This window comes from Macrosteles quadrilineatus, unplaced genomic scaffold, assembly GCF_028750875.1.
Source record: "Macrosteles quadrilineatus isolate MER2022 unplaced genomic scaffold, UCM_ALF_1.0 Scaffold_6__1_contigs__length_79288215, whole genome shotgun sequence".
NCBI lineage: Eukaryota > Metazoa > Arthropoda > Insecta > Hemiptera > Cicadellidae > Macrosteles > Macrosteles quadrilineatus.
The window spans coordinates 59,543,289-59,560,951 of record NW_026542599.1 but is presented as its reverse complement, the minus strand read 5'-3'; the positions used below and the strand labels follow the sequence as shown (position 1 = coordinate 59,560,951).

General features: G+C 36.8%; 4 protein-coding genes across 5 annotated transcripts in view; 3 read left to right on the top strand and 1 right to left on the bottom strand.

Moving 5' to 3' along the window:
* LOC128996243 (facilitated trehalose transporter Tret1-like) overlaps positions 1-17,663 on the top strand; it is a 69,291-nt gene that overhangs the window by 39,839 nt on the left and 11,789 nt on the right. The window lies entirely within an intron of this gene.
* LOC128997553 (trichohyalin-like) lies at positions 6,341-7,800 on the top strand. The gene is made up of 2 exons (XM_054423193.1): positions 6,341-7,561; positions 7,741-7,800. Exons 1-2 carry the CDS (start codon positions 6,341-6,343, stop codon positions 7,798-7,800), a joined length of 1,281 nt encoding a protein of 426 aa, XP_054279168.1.
* On the top strand, positions 7,919-12,075 carry LOC128996242 (uncharacterized). Its single transcript, XM_054421411.1, has one exon. The coding sequence runs from the start codon at positions 7,919-7,921 to the stop codon at positions 11,792-11,794; it is 3,876 nt and encodes a 1,291-aa protein (XP_054277386.1). The 3' UTR covers positions 11,795-12,075.
* Positions 13,585-15,363, bottom strand: LOC128997552 (facilitated trehalose transporter Tret1-like). Its single transcript, XM_054423192.1, has 3 exons — positions 15,302-15,363; positions 14,214-14,954; positions 13,585-13,733 (listed from the first exon to the last, which is right to left on the bottom strand). The coding sequence occupies exons 2-3, from the start codon at positions 14,890-14,892 to the stop codon at positions 13,585-13,587; spliced, it is 828 nt and encodes a 275-aa protein (XP_054279167.1). The 5' UTR covers positions 14,893-14,954; positions 15,302-15,363.

Genomic DNA, 17,663 nt, shown 5'->3' with positions numbered 1-17,663 from the left:
AACTCTTTCATAGTGTACGAAGCTTGTTCTAAAAAAATGCGTTTGACCGCTCTCCCAAATTTGTCCTTGTCTTGCTCCACTTTCAGGGGCTCAGGAAAACCACACACACACACACATTGGAAACATCCAACATTGGACACCATTGCACCCAGCTCCAGCATTGGACACATTGGGGACATTGGAAAACCTAATACTGTTATAAAAGAGTTGTCTCTCAAAGAATCTTGTCCTGTGCTTAGGTAGCTTGATATTGTTTTTGTGGTGGTAGGTTAGTTGCGCAGATAATGACCCTAGGGCCATAAATGGAGGGTTCCGCATTTTAATCTGGTGGGCCCCTTAAGTAGGTAGGTTAGTTGCGCATCTATATAATTAATGCGCTACATGAAACTTTGTCGGTTGAACTCCTCCGCCATTTCTTAACCGATTTTATCCATTGGCGTCTCATTGGAAAGAGCGTGTCACGTAGATTTGCAAACTGGCCTTACATTTGTTTTAAAGTCCCTTGGGCTCTTCCCCAGTGGCTGTTAAAGTGCCCATGTTATCCTTATGAAGAACATAATTGTTTACATTTTGATCAGCTGTATAATTTTATTGCTGTTATTTATTTTTCAAACGAATTAGGTAGGCCTACATTACTGATTTGATGAAATTAATTGTGTATATATATTTAACTGTTTTTAATTTACATTCGTACATATTACAATGTAAAAACTCGAGAAATCCTGGACAATTTAAAATATTTTACCAAATAAGAAAAATGAATTGACATAGTACTGTATGTCTTGAGAAATCATTGAAAGAACCGATTTGTTAACCATGGAAACATAGAAAAGTCATAGAACACCACCAAGTAGAAGAAATAGAGATAAAAAAATAACCATCGTTATTAACCTGAAGAACACCTACAGCTACAATATGAAGATTTCCACAAACAATAAACAAGGGTGTTAGCCGTTCAAGTGCTACTATTTTGTACATGGACTTAACTTTATGATAATTGGCAAAGGAAACCCCTCTAAGCCTGAATTAAACTGGTATGGCAAGGACATTAATCATTAAATATATGTTCTCATAAAAGTCAAGTGATTTTAAAAGAATGTGACTACATCCAAGAAACCTTAATAAAACTTTTATTGCAGGATTCGCATTATTCACATTATTATTCACATTTAAAGGAAACAAAAAACATCTAAACATTAGGCCTTTCAATTCTGCATGTTTCAGGTAAATATAATTTATGATACAAAAGTAACCAGCCAAATGAATGCCAATTGATGCAAATAAAATTGCAACAGAGAGTTATGCAGAAAATCAGGCAGTTCTTAGTCACGTAAACAAAAAGTTATTGCTAAGAAATTTAAAACATACTGGCGACAATGGGTGGTACCATGCAGACTACATTATCATTGACGAAGATCAACACGGACAACCTAATAGGGCTGTAGGTGGGAAACATTTTAAAAACCAGATCAGCTTTTGAAAAATTATCAAATATTTACAAGAAATGTTGATTATATGGAACTGTTAGGTACGTATCTATATGTTGAGTCTTCGGAAATTATGATGACTTTTGTTCGTTTTTAAATAACTACTTTACTTCTTTGCAATTGCTCGATTTCGAGCAGCGTGTACACTAGTTAATATTGACAAAGGTGGGTTACAATTCATTAGACAAGCGTAATTAGCATCACTAAAAGCCGGCGTGGAATGAATATTGAACATAATGAAGTTAAGTATCCAAAGATTGAATACTCTTGTATCCGATAAATAATTCGGAATAGTAATGATACATACTCTGATACTCCACAAATTCTAGGTTCAGGATTAAGGAAAATCACCTGTTTCATAAATGACTTTCAAAATTGACCTTAGTAATAATACTGATTTGACCTTTTAGTAATAATACTGCACAGATACCCACTTGGATTAGTTGTGATAATAGTTATGCAAAAAATACGTGAACATGTGGAATACCACGTGATCTAGAGATGCTTGAATTCTCCAAAAAGGGCGTAAGTGATCGCAACCGCATACCATCCGTGCGTCCTACAAATACTCTCTCCCCCCGTTTTCCATAGTTTAAGGAATATTTTTTTGGAATTCCTTGAAATGTTATACTGCATTGTTTACCACAGCGTTTACAGCAGAGAACATATTTACAGTAGTTAGTTGTTGACCATCACTGAGAGTAAAACTCGAGAAGTGACGTTGTAGTGATTTGAACATTGTATTAAGATTTCATTTTAAATTTCAAGAGATTATTATTCAAGCCGTCAATGCGCAACTAACCTACCGGATTATAAACCACCCTACGGGACGCGGATTAATGTAGGTAGCAAATGCGCAACTAACCTACCCCCGTTTTGGTGTCTGAGAGTGTACCGCATTGAATGGAACTGCTGTTGATACAGATGATAATTTCTTTTTAAAAACGACAGACAACTCAGTATTTATATGGATGGAGATGTAAGAATATTTGTATTTCTTGAAGAGAGGCTTGCAAGAAGTACAACGGGATATTCTAAAGTCTACTCTTAGGGCTTTTTTCTGAAGACGGAAGACAAACTTTGTTCGTACGCTCTCACAGCCCCAAACTGCCACCAAATACGATAATAATGGGTAAATCAGTCCATAATAGGCACTCAAGGTTACACGAGAATCGGTAAACTTCAAAACACCTCTTATACAGGATATGAGCTCTATACAAAAAAAATCCTGTCACTTTTCAATATACTAGTGGCTTGTAGGCTATATTCTAGTAATTATTTTGTACAAAATATTAGTCTCATGGGTTACCCTACCTTGAATTATTATTTAACATTTTTGTATATTATGATATGTATAATGGTTATTACATACCTGCATAATGCATTTTGATGTCTGCTCTGTTTGAAATAAAAATTCCAAAGGACTGTTCATGCGGTGTGTTTTTAATATAAACTTTCTAATCATAATACAACTAAGGAACATTTTCCAATAACAATCTTCATGACTATTAGTTAAATCTATATATATTTCTTTAAATACAGACAAAATCACTTAGAAAAACACATCGAGATAATGTCATCATCGAAATTGTAAAATGCTAATTTTGTAAGAAAATCTCTCTGAAACAATATTTGTTGTATAGTATCCATTTTAGTCGATTCCTTGGTCTTCATTTGGTTCTAGTACTATTAACAACATAAAGTTGACCATAGGTAAACACTGGGTTTTTCAAATTATTTTATCAATTATTTTATCCTGTAACAACCTTTTGGTGCATAATTAAGAAAAATTAATAATTTTCCCCAAAATTTCAGGCCCAGACCTTTAAAATGAGACCTCTACCAGCTTTCTACGTCCTCCCGTTAGCTCACAATTTCATTGTAAAATTTTGGGCTTACGGAATTAGATATATAGATAAGATTAGTATAATCAATGTCCATGATCTTTAACTATTAAGATGATGTTTGGGATATTAAAACCCCAAACTTAACTAAGGTTTTAATAAAAAAACTAAGTTACTAAGTATAAATTTATTTATTTTTAATATTTACAATTTTTGTACTTGATTTACTGAAAGCTACCACGAATACTAGAAAATAACAGCTACATACTTTAGCTTTCTACATACTTGAGGGATCAATATCAAAGGACTAAAATTATCAAATATGGGCAACGTGTATATTCTAATTGGGAAAAAGTTGAAGTAGGTGTGCCTCTGGAATCAATATTGGCTCTCTCTGTATGTTTCTTATTTATGTAAATGACCTACCAAACGTGTCAAAGATGGATATCTTTCAGTTTGCAGATGACACAATGATGTTATGTAAGGGACCCAATGTTTTGAGTGACTGGTTTGGGGTAAATCGGCTCTCCTTGAACATGGACAAGACTCAAGTAGTTAATTGTCGATCAGATCATAGAAATAGTTTAAAACAAATCCCTTTTCCAAATTCTCAGTTTATGTCTGAGGAGACAGTCAATTTTTGGGTGTTCATATAAACAAAAATCTTGACTGGCTTCCTCACATTAACAAATTACAAAAAAAAAAACTTACTTTAAGCAATTTTTTCTCTCAGAACAATTTCTCAAGTCACTGACGCTAAAACTCAATTAACAGTTTATCACTCATATTTTTCATCTTTAATGTCATACAGAATTCTTGTGGGGGGAAATTCTTGCCATGGTAAAAAGATTTTTAGGCTTCAAAAGAAGTCACTTAGAATTATTGCCAAAGTACCCCGAAGAAGTCCATGTAAAACCATCATCCAGGCGTTTCAAGTTTTAAAATTTTAAGACCTATATATTTTAGAAGCATTATTTTGGGTATTTAACAATTTTTCCATTTTCAGGGAGGGCAAAACAAACCATAAGTATAACTAAAATTCATGATTTAGCCCCTGAACTGTTTATTAGACTAATATGATCAGGTACATACCTTTACTTCAACAGTTCAATTTTGTAGAACTGAAATGTTTTCGTGCGTAATGTGTGTGTATTTATTAAAATGTTTCTTGACGACTCCATCATGGATGAAGACAAAGCATTCTTGCTACGATACCACCTGACGATGCCTGAATAGGCGAAACATGTTGTGAGTTTACTTACTACAAAATTGAACTGTTGACGTAAAGGTATGTACCTGATCATATTAGTAATAAGTATAACACTAGATATAAGAACCTAATTAAGCCCACTAGCCATAGATTATCACTATTTGAAGCATCACCTCAATATATTCGACCAAAAATTGTACAACTTAGTTCCTGGTAATTTAAAAAAAACCACCAATCCAAACAAATTTAAAAAAGAATGCAAAGACTGGTTGCTAAACAAAACATTTTATTCTTTAAATGAATTTTTAAGTGGAAATTGGTAGGATTTTAAGGATTAAAATAATTTTGTTTGAATTTTAATACCTCTATTTGGTTTTAAGTACTATAAATACTGTAATTGACAATGTCCTGTCATTTACTTATGATGTAATGGCACTCTGTAAATAAATAAATAAATACTTAAAAAGACCCGGTATGGATCATAGGCATAAACAATGACGTTTTTGTCCCAAAAATAAACATTATATAACATTGCTTAAATGGAACTTCCAAAACATATGTTAATGCTATTATTATAGGATTCGGGGTAACGTTATTTGTTTATGTTTATGAAGCATACCGGGGTTTATTCTAGTATTTGTGGAAGCTATACTATATAATACATCCATCTATATAAATAAAATTAGAGTTTTGTCTGTACATTGCTTAGAATAATGAACTTTTTGGTTATTTTTACATTTCATAGGTCAGAGAAACCGAATCAAACCTTATCTCAATTTCTGTCTGTCTGTCTGTCTGTCTGTCTGTCTGTCTATCTGTCATTCTCTTGGTAACGCTAAAATACGCACTTTATTACAACTACTCCTCAATAGCTATAGCACTGTCCCGCCTGAAACTTATTTTCCAAATACTATACATATATGAGATGGTTTTAGACGTATTTCATCGAATATGAGACAGTTAGATATTTAACAGTAAACCCTTGAAAATCAAGTTTTTGTCGATTTTTGACGTGGAATTTCTGGAAGAATGTTGCTTTGTTTACAACTAATCATATGCACATGGTTTTAATTGAAATACAATCTTAATTTTGACATTGGCATACAGCTGTGATTAGAAAACGTTAGCCTATTTGAACTCAAGGTTAACCATAGCCTTATCGATTCACACAACTTAAAAACCATACGAAATGTATACTATATTATATAACTGAACACCAGTTCTGCTAATTATAACAATGGGTTTTGTACATTTCATCCATTACCGTACAAATAATTAAAATAATAATACATTAATTGGTTAGAAGTAAATTTAATTCAAATTACAGATTCAATACAAAGTATTCAATATAAAAGTTAAACATTTTAGATAACAAAATTACGATCAGCTGATTGTTATTCTTTAATATCTGTGCGCTACTAACCAGCAAACAAACTTGACCAGTTTATTATTGTTCATTACTCTTTACACCAAAATAAAAGTTATAATAGTTAATAATGTCCTAAATTATTTCACGTTTATAAATAAAAGAAAATCTACTCTTCTTTTAATTTATTTTTTTTTGAGGTAATGTTTTTAAAAAAGTTCATATTCCCATATGAATTTGCATCAATCAGATGTTTCATACTGTACAGTAGAGATATTCGTTGACATAGTGTCAAACACAAATTAAATTTGTTTACAACTAAACATATGGACAATATTTTTGTTGCTTTAGTTGAGAGGTTACAAGTTAATCTTTAATACATTATTTGTTGAAATATTTTCTATTGTTTCTAAATAAATATGTCCTGAAGAGTATGCCTCGCAAGAGAAAAAGCAATTTGGGTAGAAAAACAAATAATGCCAAGAGACAAAAATTGTGTGTATCCACGGAATCAGTTGATTATGATGATTCGGACTCTGATGATGGTGTACATAGCAATAATGAGTCGACAATTTTAAGTTCCGTTGTGGTTGAAGATTATGCACGACCTTCAACCAGTCGAGAGCGTGTCGCCCTATTTAGGTCTCAGCAGAATGAAAAAGAACGTGAAAGCAGGCGAGACACTGAACGTTTAAGATTTAGCCAAAGAATACAAAATGAGACGGAAGAGGAGCGAGAAGCTCGACGGAACAGGGACCGAATACGGCACGTCCAGAGAAAAGAAAATGAGACAGAAGAGGAGCGAGATGCACGTCGGTGCAGCAACCGAATACAGCAAGTTCAGAAGAGGGGAAACGAGACAGAGGTTGAGCGAGAAGCACGTCGGAACAGTGACCGAATACTACACGTTCGGGGGAGGGAAAACGAAACAGAGGAGGAGCAAGAAGCACGTCGGGAGAGTGACCGAATACTACATGTTCAGAGGAGGGAAAACGAGACAGATGAGAAGCGAGAAGCACGTCGGAACAGTGACCGAATAATACACGTAAGGAAGAGGGAAAATGAAACAGAGGAGGAGCAAGAAGCACGTCGGGAGAGTGACCGAAAACTACATGTTCAGAGGAGGGAAAACGAGACAGATGAGGAGCGAGAAGCACGTCGGAACAGTGACCGAATACGACACGTACGGAAGAGGGAAAACGAAACAGAGGAGGAGCAAGAAGCACGTCGGAACAATGACCGAATATTACACGTCCAGAGAAGGGAAAACGAAACAGAGGAGGAGCAAGAAGCACGTCGGGAGAGTGACCGAATACTACATGTTCAAAGGAGGGAAAACGAGACAGTGGAGGAGGGAGGAGCACGTCGAAACAGTGACCGAATCCTACACGTTCGCAGGAGGGAAAATGAAACAAGAGAAGAGAGAGAAAGTAGGCAAGAACGAGATAGAGTTCGGCAAAACCAACGTAGGAATAATGAAACTCCTGAAGAGCGGGAAGCTAGACATATAATCGACAATGATAGGTACCGTCGCACTGTTGAAGAGCAAACTCTACTTTTGCATGACGAGGCGACCCGAGTGGAGGAACTTCGAGCAAGCCAGGACATTGCTGACAGAAATGCCCGTGTTGCCGCTGATTCTGAAAGACATAGGGTGAACAGAGTCGTTGAGAGCGACGCAGAAAGACAAACTAGGATCGCGCGGGAAAGAACTCGGCATGTCGAAAGAAATTTAACAGAATGGCGAGACACACACAACAGTGGATTCCAATATGATCCTTTTACACGTTACAGTGAAGCTGCCAATATTGGAGATTTTGATAAAGTTTGTAGGTTTTGTCACGCTTTGAGTTGGTCAAAGGAACCACGTGGAATATGTTGTGCTTCTGGTAAAGTGTCCATACCGTCTATTTTGGAAGCACCTGAGCCGCTACGTACATGGATATCGGACGAATCACCTCAATCGCGAAATTTTCTTAGACATATCAGGGCCTACAATAGTGCGTTCCAAATGACTTCTTTTGGAGGTAATGAAATCCGTGAAGGACCATATATGCCTACATTTAAGGTTCAAGGACAAGTGTACCATTTGATCGGCTCTCTTTTGCCACCCCCTGGACTTCCGCCGTCTTACCTTCAGATTTACTTTGTTGGGGATGACCAAGTCCAGCTTCAAAGAAGGCAAAGTTTATTTCAAGACCTTGATCATGACATGTTGGCCGCTTTGCAAAACATGCTTCAGAATAATAACGCCTACTTGCTCAGCTTCAAAACTACTTTAGAAACATTTCCTGTAGATTCACCTGATTTCAAAATTGTTATTAGAGCCGACAGACGCCCTGCAGGGGACCACCCAGGTAGATACAATGAACCAACAGTCAATGAGGTTGCTATTTTGATGATTGGGGATCCAAGTGACCATCGAGACATCATTTTAAATTCAAGAGAACAGGGTTTGAAACGAATATATGAAACCCACCGATCTTATGATGCCCTACAATATCCCCTTATGTTTTGTAGAGGCGAAGATGGATATAGTTTCAATTTATATCATGTAAACCCGGTTACTAAACAACCAACCACAAAGAAAACTAGCTCACGAGAGTTTTACGCCTATCGCATTATGGTTAGAGAAGGTGAAGCAAATCACATTCATAAATTCAAACAGCTTTTGAACCAGTACTTGGTGGACATGTACGCTAAAGTTGAGAGTGAAAGGCTGCTGTATCTTCGTACGCACCAAAAGGAACTGAGAGCAGAGAATTACATACACCTTCAAGACGCTTTAAGACGAGACGACAACGTAGAAGAAATGGGGCAAAAGATAATTTTACCTGCCACCTTCACTGGAGGTCCTAGATATATGCATTCTCGCACACAGGACGCCTTTTGCTATGTTCGGAAGTTTGGTCGTCCAGAACTTTTCATAACAATGACAACAAATCCAAAATGGATAGAAATCACGAGTGTAATTGGAGAAAGGCAGTCTGCTCACGACCGGTATGATGTGGTATCACGAGTTTTTCATTTGAAGCTTAACTGTATGATTGCTGTTCTTATGAAAGGCCAGATTTATGGCTCAGTTCGCTGCTACATGTACTCTGTTGAATGGCAGAAACGTGGTCTTCCACACGCTCATATCCTGATTTGGCTTGAAGAATCCATTCCTCCAAATAGAATAGATCAAGTCATTTCTGCAGAGCTTCCAAATCCTGAAACTGATCCTGAACTTGCAGATATAGTCAAGACTCACATGCTGCACGGACCATGCGGAGCTTTTAATGTGCGACAGCGCAAGCTTCCCTGTATGAAGGATGGTCACTGTAGCAAAAGATACCCTAGACCATTTGTCAATGAAACGGCAACAGGAGACAATGGATACCCAACATACAGAAGGCGCTCCCCAGATGATGGAGGCCATCATGTCCTAATCAGAGTAGGTAACGATGAAATCCCTATGGACAACCGATGGGTAGTACCTTACTCGCCTGTATTGTCCCGAACATTTCTAACACATGTTAACGTTGAGTACTGTAGCAGTGTAAAATCTATAAAGTACATCTGCAAGTACATAAACAAGGGCAGTGACCAGGCCACATTTGCAGTAAGTAATGACACAGACGAAATTAAAATGTACCAAAGTGGTCGGTATATATGCACATCTGAGGCGGTATGGAGAATTTTATCATTTCCTATACATGAGAGGTTTCCCGCTGTGTTGCATTTAGAGGTCCACCTTCCAAATGAGCAAAGAGTATATTTCCAGCCAGGCAATGTTCGGGAAAGAATGGACCAAAGTACAACTCTTTTGGCCTTCTTCAATCTCTGCCAGACGGACGCCTTTTCAAGAACCCTCCTCTACAACGAGTTGCCCTATTATTACACATACTCTAAACAAAGAGGTTGGTCCAGGAGGCGGAGAGGACAACCAGTACCAGGACATCCTGACGTGAGACAAGATCCGTGCATCGGTAGGGTGTACACTGTCCATCCAAGCTGCAGTGAGCGTTACCATCTCCGACTCCTCCTACACACTGTTCGAGGTCCAACATCTTTTGAGGATCTCAAGACTGTTGATGGTGTGCTCCATCCAAATTTCCAATCCGCATGCCGTGCCCTTGGTTTACTAGAGGATGATGCGTGCTGGGAGGGCACTCTTGCAGAAGCTGCTGTTTCTGACAGTCCCACCAAGTTGAGGGATCTCTTCAGTGTCTTATTAGTATTTTGCAATGTGAGCAACCCTCTTGAGCTCTGGATCAGATTCAGAGATTCCCTCTCAGAGGACTTTTTGAGATCTGCACATCAAGTCGACATTAACACCACCTTTGAAAACAATCCTATCATATATGACCAGTGCCTAGCAAGCATTCAAGAGACAATCACTCGCATGGGAGGACTTGGGCTCGAAAGCTACAACTTACCAGTACCAGCCATAGATGTCAATCAGTTAAACCATGATTATATCAGAGAGACAAGTTACGACCATCCCGAACTCATTAGGTTTATTGAACAGTGTACGCCAACTCTCAACGAGGAGCAGCGCCAAGTGTATGAGCAAGTTTTGACGAGCATAAATGGACAAAGAAACAAGATGTTTTTTCTTGATGCTCCTGGAGGTACTGGAAAGACCTACCTCATAAAGCTGATTCTCGCAAAGGTTAGATCAAACAGTAAGATTGCTCTTGCTGTGGCCTCTTCTGGCATTGCAGCAACCCTTCTGCCAGGTGGAAGAACTGCCCATTCCATGTTCAAAATCCCAATAAATGTAGAGCATATGGACATCCCGATTTGTTCTATATCGAAGAGCGCTCCCATGGCACGAGTTCTACAAGCAGCCTCCTTAATAGTCTGGGACGAGTGTACGATGTCCAATAAACTGACAATCGAGGCCCTCGACAGAACACTCAAAGATATGAGGAACAGTAATAAGATCATGGGTGGAGTGACGGTATTGTTCTCTGGTGACTTCCGCCAAACTCTGCCAGTTGTAGTGAGAGGCACAAGGGCGGATGAAATTAACGCCTCTATGAAAAGATCTACCCTATGGCCAATAATGAACAAACTGGCGTTAACAAAGAACATGCGGGCCAATATTGGAAATGAGGTGGAAGAATTCTCCAATGTTCTGTTAAAGTTGGGAGATGGAAAGCTGGGTAACGTTGATGGAACTATCGATATACCACCTTCTCTTGGTGTTATTGTTCAAACCCAAGATGAACTCATCGAGAAAGTCTATCCAGGAATTGAAGACCTCCCAAACAAGAGCAGTGCCTGGTTATGCAATAGGGCTATTCTCACTCCAAAAAATGAAGTTTCAACAAAGATAAATAAGAAAGTGATGTCCCTATTCCTAAGCGAGGACAAGACATATTTGTCGGTGAACACAGTTCTAAGAAATGATGACGCAGTGCACTACCCGGCAGAGTTTCTTGACTCGGTGACAGCACCTGGACTACCCGCCCACGAACTTAATCTTAAAATTGGTATTCCCGTTATGCTTCTAAGAAATTTAAACCCTCCTAAATTATGCAATGGGACTCGGCTTCGAATTCGAAGTCTCCAGCGAAATGTCATAGAAGCCGAAATTCTAACAGGCTGTGGTGCGGGAGAAGTGGTGTTTGTCCCCCGGATCCCCCTCATCCCAAGCAACTATCCCTTTGAGTTTAAGCGCCTGCAATTTCCCTTAAATCCATGTTTTTCCATGACGATCAACAAATCGCAAGGTCAGACACTGTCAACAGCAGGGATTGAACTAGGTGACGCGCAATGTTTTTCACACGGACAGCTGTACGTGGCGTGCAGCCGAGTGCGATCGCCAACCAACCTTTACATACATGCCCCAGGCGGTCGAACCACTAATATAGTATATGAAGAGGCATTAAGTTAGGCAACCTTTTAATTTTTTGTGTTTTTTGTTTTTCTTCACTATTTAATATTTATTTTCAATGTATGTCATTTGTTGTTTTTGAAATTTTGATATTGTAATTTCGCTGTGACAAATGTTAAGCGCTTCAACTCTGCTATCTTTGCCAACTTTGTTATTTAAAACTTTCGAATATTTTTTAAGATTTAAGTTTTTTAATGTATTTTTATGTACTAAATTATGTTAAAATAAATTAATCATTGTTATTACAAAAAGTTTGTAACCTTATTCTTGAATAAACCCGTACGAAGAACGGGTACTCACAGCTAGTCTATATATAAAGCTAATAAGAATCACAAACTTTAGAGATAACTGTTAGCCTATAAACCTATAAAGTATTACTCTCTTTTAGTATTATCAATCAATCAATCAATTATTTATGATAACAGTCTAAATGTCCTGTGTCCCAAGGCGTGTTTATGTACTGTATGTGTAAATTATTTTGAAATTTTTGACGTAAAGCTCCGACAATGTTGCATTGCAACAAAACATGTCAGCTTTGAACAAATTTATTATTTGAAGTTAGACACAATTTGGACTACTGACGGAGGTAAGCCTATAAAGTCATTTATACCTAGTACCTAGTCATTTATCAGAATGAATACTATAACGTGATAAGCTGTACTTAAAGCTCACTGGACACTACAGTACATTGAACATTATACTAATTTATTTCACGATTCTAAATCAACCACTTGACGGATTTTCACGGATTTTTTTTGTGTTGAAAGAAAGATAATAAATTTTGAGAACTAGGGAATGTCGAAGCCATTATTTTAGTTTAGGGTTTCAGTTTTTTTGAAAATAAGTTAAAAATTTTGAAAAGTCTAGCAGACGCTAACATTTTACACTAGCTTTTGGTATAATACTATTTGCAAAGTAACAGCTGTAAACATTAAGCGTGTGTGACACAAATTCAGCATTTGGAAAATAATGACATGCATAGGGTTGACTTATTTATATGTGTAATGCTATACTCATTGATACCTTCATTTATTTGGTAAGAGGATGATTGTCATAACGATGTAGTGAAAAGTGGACTTTGCCAACCTGATTGACGGTCAGATGATCATTGTCTTTTTGTGCTTGTAAATACATGTTTGTAAAATGTAAAACTAAGTTGTACAATAAAATTGTTCTATTCTATTCTAGATATACATTATTACAGAAAGTGACCTATACAACAAAGTATTCATGAGTTTAATTGGGTGCATTTTGTTTTTGAGCAGCTATATTCTAATGGTGGGTACAATTTATCTAAATTGCTCGAATTCGTGGTGGGGGAGAATTGCTCAATATTGGTACAAGCTAGCAACCATACGTCATTAAAGTATTGATATCTGAGAGGGATGGATCAATCAGTTAAAAGAATACAACTGCTTCTGTAAATGGGTCTGGGCTCAGGGGCACAAGAGGTTTAGCTTTGTTGGAAGTGCAAAAAAGGGAAGAGGAAGGGTATTTATTTGTCAGGCCTCTAGCGGGCTACATGCTAATCGCGGGCCTGTTTGAAAACCTTATAAAAGAAATTAAACCCAATTGGTAAAATTAATTATTGATCTGTTTTTGCTAAACTAAAACTTACTCTCTAATCCAAGCAAGTCTCATATAAGCTTAAAGGGGAGCCAGCTATTGCGATTGTAGGATTGATTTATAGTCTCCTTCTGCCGGTGAATGTATTGTTAAGTGTTGTCCCTCTAACAAGACACAATAAAACAATTAACATCTTAGAATGTTAAAAAACGGTGGTGAGGTAGTTAGTACCGTTCAACACTGATTTTGCTCAATTTCTCAGTCTTGTTACCAATTTTCTCCCCATTTAACACTCTTTGGATTTCTTCTAAAGATTTACCGTGAGTTTCCGGGACATACACCCATGTAAACACAATTGTAAGTACACAACTGACTGTATAAATTATGAAGTTTACATGCATACCTAAAGATTCTGCTACTATCAAAAAGAATTTATTTAGGATAAATGAGGTGACTGCAACTAATATTGTTGTGAGGGAAGAACAGATTGCTTTGACATTTGCAGCAAATAACTCACCTCTCAAACTCGTTCCTATGGGACCAAGTCCCAATGCAAACATACTATTATAAACTATAAAACAAATAAACAACCAGTCACTGTATGGTTCCACATCGTAGTTTGTGTTAGAATTGAGATAGAACCATGTTGAAACTAGCATCATGGTTAATCCACAACCAGCTGCAGAAAGAGTCATTAGAGACCTTCGGTTGAAATGAACAGCGAGAAAAACAGTCGCGAATGAAGTAGTTAAACCAGTTAATCCAAAAAAGATTGCACAATCGTCTGGATTCAAGATCCCAAATGTTAGAGAAGGCAGAGTTATAGCAACATAAGCTTGTAAAACACCCGAACCTGTCAATCTTTTCATCACAGAGTAAAATTCAGAGATGATAAACGCTTTCCGGTTTCCTTTGTTATTCCAAACATCCTTAAAAGACCCTTTGTTCATCAGCTGTTGCTCGATGGCTTCCTTCATCTTCTGCAACTCGATATCAACCTTTTTCCCTTTTTTCCCTCTCAGCCAATTGAGTGATTCATAAGCTTTCTCTTCTTTTCCGCACATTAAGTGGTAGTATGGTGATTCTGGCATGAATGAAAAAGACACTATGAACACTAATGTCAAAATTGCACAACTCATAGCAAGACCTGTGTACGAAACATAATGGCCGACAAAGTAGACTAGAAGCACTCCTAAATTCCTCATCAGATCAGTTAGCATTGTTAATGAGCCTCGTATTTTTGGCGAAGCAATCTCTCCGATGTAATTGGGTATAATTGTCGAAACCGCTCCAGCCCAAAGGCCCACAAGGAATCTTGCAATGTACAGATACCTCGCTGAAGATGTTAACCAGATCAAAATCCACGAGAAAAGAGGAGGCAGTGATAATAAGAGGATAGCTCTTTTCCTACCATATCTGTCCATCAACATTCCACTTGGCACTGGACTGATGAGGTGTCCGATATACATCATGGAGACCATCCAAGATATTTGGCTGGAGTCCAAGATCATCGGAGTTTCCATGTCTCTCATCTTGAGGAGGGTTGGGGACGGCCAACCTTCTGCATTTCCAACCAGTGCAAAACTGAAACTACCTGGAGAAAACACACAGAGCTAGAATAACAGATCATTAAAACTATCGTGCATACATTAATATTCTACATAATACACAAATTATTAAATGATTAAAAATACCCTTGTTTCAGTACTATACTTTATTGGTGAGCTTAGAAATACAGTAAATTATAAATAAACAAAATTGCCTTAATTTAGAGCATCTTTTCAAAATAAAGTTCTTTCCTGCATTGGCTTATCTCTCTAGATGTCCTACCTATAGTCAGGACATAGTTAAATCAGAGATCCTATCAGTGTTTATGATTAGTACACAAGGTATTTATTTAATTGTGAAGCCATAACCAGTTTTACATCATATTTAACTTACCTATGATTGCTGAAAGATATTGATGGAATACTGCTGTACATTGAGGTGTAAAATTCCATGACTTTTTCATCCTTCAGAATGCTAAAACAAATTGATTGTACACACAGTGTTTGTATCGTCCAAAATACAGTAACTGTTTTGCTATTTATTTGTTACTTAACCTAGACCAATTTCATCATTGCTATGTAGATTTCCTTCAAAAGTTTTGACTCTTAGTTTCCCGAGTATAGTGATGTATTCATGTTTCAACAGTTATATCAACACGGATACTTAGTAGGATATAAACAAAAAAGTGTCAAAACAGCATTAGAGTTGACCTTATACTACCTATTATATTATAGGTTTAAATCAACAACAAAAGTAACTGGTGCAGATGTTCATATTTATTATAATGCCAGGCAAAGACACCATCATAGACAAACCTCTCATATCTCATAGATTGGAGTTAGCTGCATCATTACCTCAAAATCTCTGGCCAAAACTGTTTAATATATTACCAGCCAATCTACAATCCTTAATTTAAGAAGCAAAATTCAAAATTAAGTTAAAAGAATACCTTTTAGAACACGCATGTTACTCCGTTGCTGAAATTTTGAACACCCCAATCCCCAATTTATATAAAAAAGTTTTAAGCTAGGTCCACCTGCGCTGTATTTATTACTTTCTTTCATGTGTTATCAGTGTTATAGTACCAGTTTTGTACTTTCATTAGCATTATTTTATTGTTTATATTTAGAAGTATTTTAAGTTGACGTTTGTAATACAATGTATATTGTCTGACTACAATAGAAGATTTGATTGATTGATTAACCTATAGATTTTGTTTATTTCGACACCAACCTTGCCACATTTTTTTCAGATTTAATTTTCATGCCAAATTAATAAGCCTGTGAGCTCAACTCTTTTGTGTACACAATCATTTCCAGGGTGTCTGCATATGTGCATTCATCTTTTATAAATGTACTTTTATAAATTAATTTTAGCAACTAATTTTCTAATACATTGAGTCTTTTAGCGAATTTCCCTATAGGGATTGGACTTTAAATACATTTACATTTAATAGCTACTTTTTAAAGTAGCTATTACCGTAGGTCTCATGGTAAGATCTGGACCCAGGACCGATTTACTTTTTCGTTTTGAGGTCCCCAGAAGCCAAAAACACCGTCCGTTCAAATTCATATCTATAAGTATAAAAGAGGATGTTTGTATATATATTTGGCAGTGATAAATTCAGACACCGCTGAACCGATTGCCACGAAACTAGGATCATACTTGTAGAATTTCATGGAATAGGTTTATACACCATCAATTTCGTGATCTGTCCAATCGGCTCCACCCCAGTGGCTCTGGAGTTTCCCATTTAACCTTATGAGAAATGTAATTAATGAATCTTAACAGCTGTTTCAATTAAACAAGTTGGTTCTGTTCTATGATGTTCAATAGCATTAAAGTTACAAGGATTACCAACAGGGTGCAGCACTATTATTTCTTTTACATTCATGACAACAGCTAATTTGCAACCAAAAGGTGAGTGAGCATAGCGAACGAACTTCAACCTGGAGGCGAGTTAGCGTAGTGAACAAGCTAACCTGAAGGCAAGTGAGCGTAGCGAACGAGCTCCAACCTAAAGGTGAGTGAGCGTAGCGAACGAACTTCAACCAGGACGTGATTGAGCCGAATAGAAAGACCAAAAATATTGTCTACCCACTAGCATTAATATAAGAGCAACTAGCAGAGTACCCGTCCTTCGTACGGGGTTGGAATATAAGTATAAAATGCTTATTGCAGTTATACTCAAGCTTTGCGTTTACAATAAGGGAGGACACAGTTTGATAAAATTTGCTTTTTTAAATTTACAGTATTCTATAGGATTACACATCTACCATAGCCATAATGTTCTACCACTTCACCTAAACAATAGAGAAAAATAAATTATCAACAATTCACAAAATATCACAAATTATTCATGAAATGAAAAACATAAACATAACTGTAAACAATCCTACTTTGACAGTTCTCATTGCATATCACAGTTTTTTGTTGCTGCTTAGTTAAAATTAGCTGTTTTCATAAATGCAAAAAAATATAGTGCTGCACCCTGTTGGTAAATCTTATAACTTTTTAATGCTTTTCCATATCATAGAACCAACTTTTTTAGTTGAAACAGCTGACTAAATTCTTTAATTCCCTTTAAATGAATACTCACAAGGTTAACATGGGGAATTACAGAGCCACTTTGTTTTAAGCTATCATCATGCCAAATTTCAGCCCAATCCGTCCAGTGGTTTATGCGTGATTGAACTTCAAACACACAAACAAACAAACAAACAAACACACAAACTTTCACATTTATAATATTTAA

Coding starts and splice junctions, on each gene's coding strand:
- LOC128997553 (XM_054423193.1), top strand. CDS start 6,341: ATGCCTCGCAAGAGAAAAAGCAATTTGGGTAGAAAAACAAATAATGCC. Junction 7,562..7,740: donor CTGATTCTGAAAGACATAGG/GTGAACAGAGTC, acceptor TAAAGTTTGTAG/GTTTTGTCACGCTTTGAGTT.
- LOC128996242 (XM_054421411.1), top strand. CDS start 7,919: ATGACTTCTTTTGGAGGTAATGAAATCCGTGAAGGACCATATATGCCT.
- LOC128997552 (XM_054423192.1), bottom strand. CDS start 14,892: ATGAGAGACATGGAAACTCCGATGATCTTGGACTCCAGCCAAATATCT. Junction 13,734..14,213: donor TGTGATGAAAAGATTGACAG/GTTCGGGTGTTT, acceptor TAATTTATACAG/TCAGTTGTGTACTTACAATT.